This window comes from Panthera pardus, unplaced genomic scaffold (genome assembly GCF_024362965.1).
Source record: "Panthera pardus isolate Hobbes unplaced genomic scaffold, ASM2436296v1 HiC_scaffold_19, whole genome shotgun sequence".
NCBI classification, from domain to species: Eukaryota; Metazoa; Chordata; class Mammalia; order Carnivora; family Felidae; genus Panthera; species Panthera pardus.
Window position 1 is genome coordinate 19,588,715 of NW_026526754.1, and position 12,500 is coordinate 19,601,214.

The 12,500-nt window shown below is 55.7% G+C and overlaps 1 protein-coding gene across 1 annotated transcript in view; it reads left to right on the forward strand.

The window, feature by feature from the left end:
• PLCG2 (phospholipase C gamma 2) overlaps positions 1–12,500 on the forward strand; it is a 156,943-nt gene that overhangs the window by 51,119 nt on the left and 93,324 nt on the right. The window contains 3 exon segments of the mRNA XM_019413075.2: positions 6,950–7,093; positions 9,033–9,126; positions 9,884–9,931. Of these exon segments, the coding sequence (XP_019268620.1) occupies positions 6,950–7,093; positions 9,033–9,126; positions 9,884–9,931 (286 nt within the window).

Here is a 12,500-nt window from a genome sequence, read left to right on the forward strand (position 1 = left end):
CTGAGAGTGGCCTGGAAAGGAAACGGTTTGAAGAATGGGGTCATGGGGACGGCCAACGAAGAGGGCGGGGGAGTGGGCGGAGGTTGGAGCCCCAAGTGTGTGTCTGCAGGTGATGGGTGGGGAGGGCAGCCGGGAGCGTGGTCGGACCTGGGGAAAGCCCTAGGTGATGCTGGGAAGCCAAGTTTGTGCAGAGATGAGGCCTCACTTCTGTGGCCGTGTTATCTCACTTCTTCAAGCAGGAAACACGGCTGCTGAGCCCCACCACATGAGCGTGCATGGTCTGAGCTCTGGCCACCAGAGCCTACTTTGAAAATAAAGTCGGTCATCTTAGTGAATGTATGTGTGCCCTTGGCAAAAGTTCCAACCCAGGCAGATCAAGCCCACCATTAGTCCGTCATCCTCCGCACCAGTAACCCTTACTGTCAGCTAGTTGGAGAAATCTTATTTTTTCTACCTTTTCTCCTGCCTTTACATACACACATATATATGTATACAGATACAGGCGTCCCTCTTTAGCTGAGTCTAATGTGTTCCTGGAAACATAAGTAATGACATCTTTTTTTTTTAGACAGCCATGTAGTATGTCCTATTAAACGTGGATATAAATGGTGATGAATCACCAACCGATTGGAAAAAACCTATTTCTCTAGTATTGCTTAATACCTGCAAACATCTGAAAGCCAACCCATTGTGTATTCTGCACGAATACAGAGCATTGACGGCAACAAATATCATTTGGTAGCCACCTAATTATTCGATGCTTTAATGAACTCGTTCCCAGACATGCTTGCGAATAGTACATAGGATACCATGTGGTGTTGGTTGTGAATTTTGATTTTTTTTTCCCCCTCGTCCTCTACTTTGTGACTTAATAGAAATGACTGTGAAATAATCTGTTGAAAATACTAGAGAGGTCATCGAAACGGGACTCAGTTTGGTAGTTTGCTTGTCAGAGGTAAATGCTAGGACTCCAGCAGGACTTAATTGGGTGGGCAGGACACTCGGCTTGAGGCAGGATGATTTTCAGCATTGGGACTACTGAATATGGTCCTGTCCTACTGCAGACTGATACACACCAATGTTTTCATCAGTCCCTGCACACAAACATCTACAGTGGGTGTAATCTGGGTAGTGCATCTTGTGTAAAAAAAAAAAAAAAAGATTGGCAAGTTACAGTGGGTATTTAGATAGTGAGAATTGTCAGACATCTGTGCACAATACGTACGTACATGTGTGTGTGCATACATGTGGATACGTACATACAAGGGCAGACACAGGCACTTAACATTCAGGATCCTATTTACGTGAGCTGTGGTGGATTTTTTTTCCACATCAGTATTTCTGGACGTGCCCCTTCAATGTCCACAACAGAGAAATTGAGAGACGGTTGTTTTCTTATACCTTCCGGGAGAGCAACTTTATTCAGTTGTATCAGTAATTTAAAAAATCATAGCTAACAAGCCCCTGGAAGTTACTACATCTCTATTAGTTATGATTATTGGGCGCTTTTTTTTCTTTTATTATTTTTTAAATGTTTTTATTTATTTGAGAGAGCGCGAAACAGTGTGCCCACGAGCGGGGAAGGGGCAGAGAGAGAGAGGGAGACACAGAATCCTCAGCAGGCACCAGGGTCCGTCACAGGACTCGAACTCGCAGACCCCGAGATCATCACCTGAGCCAAAGTGGGCCACTTAACCAACTGAGCCACCCAGGTACCCCTTCCGGGTGATACTTTAATACCCACACCTGCACACGCAGGCTCCTTGAGTCCTTAAAGAGCAGCGTGTGAGGAGGCCATTCTTGCTCCTGTTGTCCTCATGAGGAAGTGGGGGCCCAAAGAGGTGAATTCCTGCTGGAAGCACCTAGAAGCTGGGATTCAAACGCAGGCAGTCTGGTTCCAGAGTCCATCCACTAGGCACCACACATGAACTTTGCGTGACTTGGGAGGCAAGTTTGCAACCCTGGCCCTAGGATTCTGTTTCCAGCTGCAGGTCAGAAAGCTGACTGGGGATTGATCGAGTTGAGCGCAGGAGGCCTGACCCCCGCTTTGTGCCCTGTACCCCATGGGCAGTGGGATCATCATTCAGCAGGGTGCCCCTGTGTGATGCAAGATGAGATACATATCAGGGATGACCAACAGGCCCCTCAGACTTGGCCGATTACCAAATAGAACCCCCCTCCCCCCCGCCGCACCGCCCGCTGCTTGAGGCATTTCCTGTCTGCCTTCTTGGGGCTCTTGGTAACCAGGGTGGGGGTCGTGGATAGTGGGCAGCCCTCGGTTCCTCTGGAGCTGGCCCCTCCTTGCTCGGAGGCCTGGGAAGTAGCAGTGACAGCTGTGAAGGGCTGAGTGGTGGCCCCACCCCTGCCTTTGCACAGAGGCCTCAGCCACAGGCCCATCCACGGCTGACTTGACATCGACGTTTAGGCGCCCTCCCGGGCCCGGTTGGTGGCTGGACAGCCCCGTGGCATGAAGGTGTTACCTCACAATTAAACCGGCAACCCTGAGAGTGTGGACTCAGGAGGATGGCTTTCCACTCCCAGGAGATACCCAAGAGAACTGAGAACAAGTGCTCAAACAGAAACCTGTATGCGAACGTTCATTGCCGCATTATTCACAGAAGCCGAAAGGTGGAGACAATCCAGGCACTTGTCACTGGAAGAACGGACACAGAAAATGTCGTCCATCTGCACGTTGGAATATTACCCCTCCCTAGAAAGGAATAAAGCACTAACCCCAGCTTACGTTGAAGATCTCATGCTAAGTGAAAGAAGACAGACGCGAAAGACCACATGCCTTGCGATTGCCTGTATATGAAATGTCCAGAAAAGGCAGCTCTGTAGAGAGTGAAAGTAGGTTCGTGGCTACCAGGGGCTGGTGTGCAGACAGGATGGGGAATGGAAAGTGACAGCTGAAGGGTGTGGGTTTCTCTTGGTGGTCGTGAAGATGTTCTTAAATTGACTTTGCTGGAGGTTTCCACAAGCCTGTGAATTGTACGTTTGAAATGGATGAATTTTATGTGAACGGTATCTTAATAACGCTGTTACATTCAAAGAGATTGCGGTGTCTCTAATCCCAGATCCATCTGCTGAGCCAAGACGCCTTTGGGGATACAGCACGTACAGGCAGTGACCTCTTGTCCTGTGTCCACGTTTCGGCTTTCCTCGGCTGGGAGCCCCGAGAAGCTGTTCTCTTCAGTAGCTGGGACTTGTGCACATCCATCACTCTTCTGCCTGCAATAGATACTGGGCCTTTGACCCCTCCAACACACCGATCCCTGCATCCTGCGGGGATAGCACAGAAGCTACTGGATCAATTACCTGATGTGGCAAAGGCCCCCGCAGGCGGACTCTGATGGCTGTAGCAGTCATTTCTGCACATTGAAGCCAGCTTGGTGTGAACACTGCAGCCCTCTGCTTGAGGACTGGGGAGTTAGGCCCCCGAAACAGCCCTCAACCCACAGCAGATGGCGGTTAGGGATAAATACCCTGGCTGTCTTGCTTCCTGGTGGGTGAGGCCTCCCACAGCCCCCGTGCGGTCAGCTCCAGGTGCCCATGGCCGGCCAGTGCAATTCCCAGCATCCTCCTCCTGCTCGGCCGCTTTCCTTGTCTGTCTCACATCCCCAGTCCTCTATCGTGTTCCTGGGATCACCTCCGAAATAAACCACTGTGCTCAAATCTTCCCCTGAGGGTCCCCTTCTGGGGAAAGCCAAACCAAGGCACCTGAGAACCTAATTCCTTCATTCCATGGGAAACTGAGTTCCTGCTCTGAGCCAGGCCCTGGTGCGGGGGGCCGTGAGGCTCCAGTTGGGGGTGAGCAGGATGGACGCGATCCCTGTTCTCCTGGGGCTTTTGTGGGGGAACAGGGAAATGTACATCCACAGGTAGACGAACCTGGAAACATACTCGTGCAAGTGAGGAGCGGTACAGCACAGATCTAGAAATAAGAGGATGAGTCGGGGGGGTGGAGAAGGCAGGTATTGCTAAGTCACTTCAGTGAGATCTGCCCAGATCTGGTCAGCCGGTGAGTGAGGAGCGAGGACAAGCCTGGGGAGAGGGAAGTGGGTGGGAGGGCATCACGGAGGCCAGCCATCCCACTGTGGCGGGGTTGCGGGGGGAGGTGGTGCCTGCAGCCTGTCCAGGACGGGCCCGGCTCCGAACAGAGCGGAGTTGCTCCCTGGGGCTGAAGTGGAAGGTGGCGGATGGTCAGGACCACCTGCCTGCTCAGAATGCCTGTTTCTTTTTCATTCCGTCTCCATCTCTCCTGCTCTTGCCTCTCTGACTGTGTGTGTATGTCTGTATCTCCCTCCCTCCCTCGGCTGAGTGGCTTGTCCTCTGCTCCTGTCTCTGTCTCTCTTTCCCCTGTTGGGTTTCTCTATGTGTGTTTGTTCACATCTCTGCGTCCAGCTCCCTCTGTCCCATCTCTGGTTCTGTCCCCGGTCTCTCTGCCCCCTTCCTCGTTCAACAACTATTTATTGGGCTCTACTGTTTACCAACCACCCTGCTGGGGGGGGGGGGGCGGTGTGGGGGGGGGGACACAGTGATGAGGAAGGGAGCACCATCCAGGGAAAGAGTTCTGACCCCACGAGTCACAGCATTAAGCTCTTGCCTCTGTTCTGAGCTGTGGGGCGAGGGGCTGGTATGTATGAGAGCAGGAATTGAGAGCAGGGTGTTCTATGCGTCCGATGGTGGTTGAGCTGAGATGGCAAGGGGGAAGTTGGAGCTAACCAGGCAAAGGCATTCCTAGCAGAAACAACAGCGTGTACTGTTGCCCTGTGGTGGGGGTGGCCGGCCACTCACCAGGTGTTTGGAGCATGGGGGGTGAGGGTGCAGGGGCTGGCGGGGTCAACACCGGGCCTTGGCTCTTAGTCCTAAGACCACTGGGATGCCATCAGAAGGTTCGAAGCCCAGGAGTAGCCTGAGTATATTTGTATTTCATAAAAATGACTCTGGCTACTTCAGTGGACCAAGCGAGAGATTCCAGTGGCTTGGATCATGGTGTTGGCCATGGGAATGGATAGTACGTGGCGGGCAGCATGCTCCCCGCTACCCCCAGACTCATGTTTTATCGGCCAGGGGGCAGCAGCAAGAGAAATTTTGCAAACATCTCTGGCCAAAAAAGTCCCCGGAGGATGCAGGGGGCCCAGTTTGGGCCATGTGCTCGTACCTGAAGCAGTCGTGGTCCCCCGGGGTGGGGCACCTTGGTCATTCCTAGGACCCTTGGGCCCCCTCTTTGGCTTGTCATGGTAGGAGGTGAGGAAGGGCAGATCAGCATCGTCTGAAGCAGGAATGGGTCTATCCCAGGAAAGGTGCTTTTTTGACAGAAAAAAAGGGGAGGAAGGGACCGGTTGAGTTTGTCTCGTGACAGTCCATGATCATCCTATGGTAGGCAGGGAGGTCTCCCTTGGGTCAGGTGGCCATCTGTGGGGGAAGCAGTCACCCAGTGGGTCAGGTGGCCATCGATGAAGGGGATCACCCCTGGGTCAGGAAACCATCCTGTGTGTGGGGGGAGGGGTCACCCCTGGGTCAAGTGGCCATCTGTGAGGGGGAGGGGTCGCCCCTGGGCCAGGTGGCCATCCGTGAGGGAGAGGGGTCGCCCCTGGGCCAGGTGGCCATCCTGTGTATGAGGGGAAGGGTCACCCCTGGGCCAGGTGGCCATCCGTGAGGGGGAGGGGTTGCCCCTGGTCCAGGTGGCCATCCGTGAGGGGGAGGGGTCGCCCCTGGGCCAGGCGGCCATCTGTGGGGCGGAGGGGTCGCCCCTGGGCCAGGTAGCTATCCTGTGTGTGAGGGGAAGGGTCATGCCTGGGTCAGATGGCCATCCGTGAGGGGGAGGGGTTGCCCCTGGGCCAGGTGGCCGTGAGGGGGAGGAGTTGCCCCTGGGCCAGGTGGCCATCTGTGAGGGGGAGGGGTCACCCCTGGGCCAGGTGGCCATCTGTGAGGGGGAGGGGTCACCCCTGGGCCAGGCAGCCATCCTGTGTGTGAGGGGAAGGGTCACCCCTGGGTCAGATGGCCATCTGTGAGGGGGAGGGGTCACCCCTGGGCCAGGTGGCCGTCCGTGAGGGGGAGGGGTTGCCCCTGGTCCAGGTGGCCATCCGTTGGGGGGAGGGGTCATTCCTGGGCCAGGTGGCCATCCGTGGGGGGGAGGGGTCATCCCTGGGCCAGGTGGCCATCCGTGGGGGGGAGGGGTCACCCCTGGGCCAGGTGGCCATCCGTGAGGGGGAGGGGTCACTCCTGGGCCAGGTGGCCATCCGTGAGGGGGAGGGGTCACCCCTGGGCCAGGTGGCCATCCGTGAGGGGGAGGGGTTGCCCCTGGGCCAGGTGGCCATCCGTGGGGGGGAGGGGCCATCCATGAAGGGGAGGGGTTGCCCCTGGGCCAGGTGGCCATCCGTGGGGGGGAGGGGTCACCCCTGGGCCAGGTGGCCATCCGTGAGGGGGAGGGGTCACTCCTGGGCCAGGTGGCCATCCGTGAGGGGGAGGGGTCACCCCTGGGCCAGGTGGCCATCCGTGAGGGGGAGGGGTTGCCCCTGGGCCAGGTGGCCATCCGTGGGGGGGAGGGGCCATCCATGAAGGGGAGGGGTCGCCCCTGGGCCAGGTGGCCATCCGTGGGGGGGAGGGGTCACCCCTGGGCCAGGTGGCCATCCTGGCCCAATTTGTCCAGGAGTGGGTTGGAGTCCAGCAGCAGCAGGGATCATAGGGAGAATGGATTTCCTCTTATTTCTGCCGTCTCTTGGTCTACTACAACTGTCCCAGTACTTAGTAGCTTACACCAGGCAGGTTTTTACTTGCTTGCGTGTAATCCTGCCGTCTAGGCAGGGCTGAGGGGCCGGGACCGCCTGTCTCCAGGCCAGGGATGAGGGGGCTGGGCTGTGCACGAGCGGGGTGCAGGCGTGGGCTGCGTCCCCAGGCGGAGTGAACTCCAGCTTCTCATGGGCTCCTCTCAATTGTCTTCTAGTGGATATCATGGAAATCAAGGAAATCCGCCCCGGGAAGAACTCCAAGGATTTTGAGCGCGCGAAGGCAGCCCGCCAGAAGGAGGACTGCTGTTTCACCATCTTGTACGGCACCCAGTTCGTCCTGAGCACTCTGAGTTTGGCAGGTGAGTGCACGTCTGTGTGCTTTCCTCCCTGACTGTGCCTGGCTTCCTCCCCAGGACGTCCTCTAGCAGCAGAATGCCCTCATGTGTATTCCAGGGACATCGGGGTTTTGAATTCTCCCCTGCCTCTTTCTAGCTGTGTGCCTTTGGGCAAGCTGCTCAACCTCTCTGAGCTGCAGTTTGCTCAGCTGTGAAACAGGGAGAATGATCGCGTCTGCCCCAATGGGATGTTGTAAGCGTCTGTTAAGGGCCTGCTTGGCTCATGCAGATTGCTGAAGGCAGGTTCTAGCTTTCATCCGACAGAGCCTGGTCTACACTGTTTACGCAGCTTAGCTGATCAGGAGGAAGGATCCTGAAATTTTATATCTCACACATATGTGTGCACACACACACACATACACGTGCATGCACACATACACTCACACATGATCTGGAGGTGAGATTTCCAGCCATCCGTATGAATCCACCAAAAGGCCGAAAGGGCCTCTGTGAGGCCAGAAGATAAGCTGTGGAAAAGCTCAGCACTTCACTCAGAGGCAGAAGCTTGTCCCCCCCTTCAGGCCCAGCCCCGGGACTTACTGACTTAGAGCTGTGTGTTCAACCACGACTGATGAGACAGAAAGTAAATCCCACTAAAGGTAGACCAAGGCGAGGGGAAGACGAAACCTGAGCATGGTCGGGGACATGTAAACGAGTGCAGAGCAGCTCTCGTTTATTTGCTCTGTCTGTCACGCACCTCTGAGCGTCCACTCTGCGCTGGACTGACCTAAATGCCCCTGGGACCGTGGAGATAATGGGACCCAGTCGCTGCCTTGCGGACGGGGGCTCCCGGGGCACTGTGATGAGAGCTAGAGGCCAATCACCATACAGTGTGCTGTAGCGGCACGGAGGGCCCACTTCCAGGGAAGGCTTTGCAGAGGAGGGCCCTTTTAAACTGGGTTTTGAGGCATACGTAGGAGTTGGGAGGAAAGAGGGAGGCCAGTCCGGGGGTGCGTGTGTGAGGAGCTGAAGGAGGGAAATAGCAAGCTGGATGTGGGAGATGGGGGGGCGGACGTCTGACGGTTGGCGTGTGGTTGGTGCAGGCATGACGCAGCAGAGAGGGGCCTGGGCCCGTGAGCTTCCAGTGTCATGTCCACTTTGCTCTGCTGCAGGCTGAGGTCTGGTTGTTCTGGGCAGGGAGACCGTGAGTCCGGGGTGCCAGCTTTGGTGTCTCTTCCACTCGGGGGTCTCTCTTCAGAGCTCTCCAGTTCAAGTCCAGTAGAGAGGGCGTGACGCCTGGATTCAGATCCCAGCTTCACGCTGACTGGCTCTGGGACGGGTCTCTCTGCCTCTGAGCTTCGTATTCTCTTCCTGCACACGGGAAGGGTGAGAGCAGCTGCCTCAGCGTGCTCTCGTCCACGTGAACAGGGTACCTGGTCCTTAAGGCATGTGCCATAACTCAGAGGCGTTTGCCTTGCTAGCTCCATTTTACTGATGAGGAAATGAGGCACAGAGAGGCTGAGGAACCAGCCGAACGTCACACAGCCCTGAAGCGGTGCCGAGGGACTTGTGGTCCCTCAGTGATGCCAAGCCCTTGCCTTCTCCCTGACCTTATCTGGAAACGGGAAATGCTGAGGGCTGCTCTGGACTGGGGTGTGAATAATCCTAGACCCTGCACTTTATTCGTTAGCATAGGAGTAAAAGCTAAAACTCGTGGGGGGAAAAGGTGTCCCACTGGTCACCCCTGCTGTAGAAGGGTCATCGCTGGCACGTGGCCTCATCTTGGACAGAAAGCAGGTCGTAGAGCCACGAAGGTGTGAAGGAGATGCCTTTTCCGTGCCCTCGTGCAAAACTAGAAACCAGCACTGGCTTCTCCCGTCCCCATGGGCTGTATGGGGCTCGGTCTGTCTGTAGACGTCTTCCCAGCGAGTAACAACATTTGCCTTCCTATTCACCTGCCCAGCTGATTCTAAAGAAGATGCCACTAAGTGGCTCTCTGGCTTGAAAATCTTACACCAGGAAGCGATGAGTGCCTCTACGCCCACCATTATTGAGAGGTATTGACTTTTGCTTGTTTATCTCTGTATTTGCACATTAATTTATTCTTTTCCCTTGAGCCAACGTGAGTGAAGAAAAGAAAAGTGGGGCGTTTCATCTTGGAGGCTCAGTGAGTGTCCTGTGTGCAGCAGCTCCCAGGAGGCGCTGTGGGCTCCCCACCTTCTCGTCGGAGAGCCTCTCTCGGTGCTAAGCCTTGCTTGGCCTGGTGGGGTGAGGAGTACGTTGAAGCCGAGCCAGAAACACACGTTGGCGCTGTGTCCCAGGGGAGGATTGAGGGCCTCCTTCTTACAGGATCAGGAAGGGATTAAACCAGCTCACCAGACCGCAGTCAGATGCAGGGTACCGCATTTTGCAACTGCCACTGCCTCCTGGATCGGGGAGGCTCAGGACTGCCTTGCCCGTGAGTCAGCGTCACGGACGTCTGTGTGGGATTGTGTGTGAATTCTCGTCCCCTCGGTTAAAGCCCTCGGATTCCCGCCATTTTTCTTACCAGCTTTTTGGGGGGATGAATGAATGTCATCAGAGAGGATCGTCAGTTTAAGGAATGCCGGCCTCTAGGCTCCTCTCGGAGGGGCCTCTTGGCTCCTAACTAGGGCGTGTCAGCCCCAAGGAGAAACCTGCTTCTTCCCAAGCTGCCCGAGTTAGCAAATTGGAAAACTCCTCTTGTTTCCAGTTTCCCTTGCCCCCATTCCATAGAACCAGTTTTGTTTGTGTACTAATTCCCTGTCTCTCCCTCTGTCTCAATTCTCTTCCTAGTTGGCTGAGAAAGCAGATTTATTCAGTGGATCAAACCAGAAGAAACAGGTGAGATTCGTTCATATTCTTGTGGGTTTTCCTCCAGATCATTTTGGCCTCTGGTGTTCTTTCCTTGAACATCCCGAGGCAGTCAGAGCATGTTTTGTGGTGTGGAAAGGTCCTCGTGAGGTTGGATTGGACCCTCGAGGTACCAGGCACCGCACCAGGTGCTGGGTGTCGGTGGAGACACGACCGTCTGGGGCCTTGCTTCCGTGGATGCTCAAGGCCGTCCGCACAGACAACTTCTCTGGAGCACTTGGACCTTGTGCTCGAGGCCTTCGCATCCCAGCACCTTCCGTGTCCCGGGGAGAAACGAGATCGCTGTGGCGCCTGCCCAATTTTGTGGTGGGACAGAGGTCCACCATTAACGAAGTAACCCGTGTTGACTCGCCATGGTTACTCGGGCTGGGCAGACGTGAGCCGGGCAACGGGATAACACGCAATTCGTTGTGCTCGTTCACTGAACAGTACGTCTCCGAGCAGTTCCCTCCCTGTCAGCACACATGATGCTGTGTGCCAGACGTTTCTGTAACAAACATGGTTTTGTCCTTGGCTGGGGTGTAATCTCCTTACTCATGAGAAATCATTTCTTCTTGATGGAGGCAGAGTGGTTCCTGGTCCTTTGTTATCCTTGTGATGACTGTTGCCGTGGCAACCTTTGGGTCTCCCTGTGGGTACACGTGTGTGATAGAGTCTTAGAGGAGGGGTCCCAGCCATGCAGCGTTTTCTGGTCTACCATTTTTTTTTTTTAATTTTTTTTAACGTTTATTTATTTTTGAGAGAGAGACAGAGCATGAACAGGTGAGGAGCAGAGAGAGAGGGAGACACAGAATCTGAAACAGGCTCCAGGCTCTGAGCTGTCAGCACAGAGCCCGACGTGGGGCTCGAACTCACGGACCGTGAGATCGTGACCTGAGCCGAAGTCGGACGCTTAACCGACCGAGCCACCCAGGCGCCCCTCTGGTCTGCCATTTTGAGGGAGGTGGTAGCAGTTAGCATTTGTCCCAGCGGTCAGGAGGGCACCCCTTTCCCTATGCCCTGTATCACCGGACTGACCCGTGATGACCTATGGGTGAAAGGCAACGGCAGATTTTTGCTTAAATTTGTATTTATTTATGAGTGAAGTTGAAGATGCTCTCATCTGTTTTTTTAGGTTATGATCCAGTTGTTATTAATAATAAACTGATACAAGCCACCATTTATTGAGCCCCCACACACTAGATACTGTGCTCAGCACTTACAATTAACGTATCATTTGAGCCTCACAAAAGAGGCTCTTTTTCTTCAAGTTTTAAGTGATTTTCCTTCCTCCTTTTCTCCGCTAAGGTATGTCAGTGCGGTATGCGAGGTCGCAGCTAGCCTTTCCACCTGTCCCCGGGTGTCCCCTTTCCATCTCGCAGGCTCCTGGGGGTCAGGCCGCTGTCCTCCATCACCCGGTGATGTCAGAGTTCGGACGCGCCTCCTCCGTGGTTTGTTCCACGTACGCCGTCCGACGGGACGTCGGAGAAACTGTAACCCGTGGTGGTGAAACGTTCAGCCATGTTGTTAGGTCTGCAGAAACACGCTCCGTGTTCTGCGCCCCCCTCCCTCGTCCACCTGTCCAGCAGTCACCGTGTGGCCCCACACCCCGGGCTGTGCCCTGGTGTTAACGCAGGTGGATCTGGGGTGGGGGGTCCCCGCGTCAGAGGATTTTGTTCACACTGGTCTCTTTCAGCCTCCGAGGTGGGGCCTCCCTCGTGTTTCCTTTCTGTGTGGCTTCGAGGTGATTCATCGTTGGGCTTGGCACAGGGGTGACAGGTGGAGCCCCCCCCGGGCCCTCTCTGCGTGCACGCCGGGTACAGGGTTGCTGCTTTGGTGTGGAAGTCCGCCTCTCCATCTTGTCAAGACACGGAAGCCTCCCTCTGGCTGTCCCGCTCAGAATGCATTCCCGCTCAGAGGTCCGTCTTTCCATCGACCAGAACCTTCAGCAGAGAGGAAGTCAGTTTCTGGACTTGACGCCCTGTTCCTGGCTTCACCGTTCACTCTCCCCGACTTTGCTCTCCTCGGGCAGAGCCCCGCCGCTCTGTCAACATGTGGAAAACGCCACCTTTCCTGTGGTTCTGGGAGGCCCGGGTGGAGTTTTTCCAGAGGAACTCCGACCGAGGTGCCAGCTGCAGGGCGGCCGACTTCTGCTCTGCCAGTTTCCCCTCCCTTCCTGTCGCCCACGACCGATGGCGTTTCCTGAAGGAAAACAAAGGAGTGGCAGAAGCCAAGGAAAGACCCCCGGGCGGGCGGCGGGCTCGAGGCCGTCGGGCCCAGGCGGTGCCCAGCTTCTCGGCACTCGTCTCGGCCAGCCTGCCTCATTCACTGTCGAGCGCATCCAGAGGCAAAAGGGTAGCAGCTGGTGTTTGTGGAGAACTGGGCTTGCAGCGGCCAGGGTGCTCTTGGAGTTGCAGGGGCTTCTGGAATGTTCAGACTGCTGAGCTGGGTGCCTCGTGGCCCATTTCATGAGGACACTGAGGCCAAGAGGAGTGACCTGACTCGTCTGCAGTAACCCAGCTTGCTGGGCGTGCCACCAGGATGGGGGCTCCCCCATCAC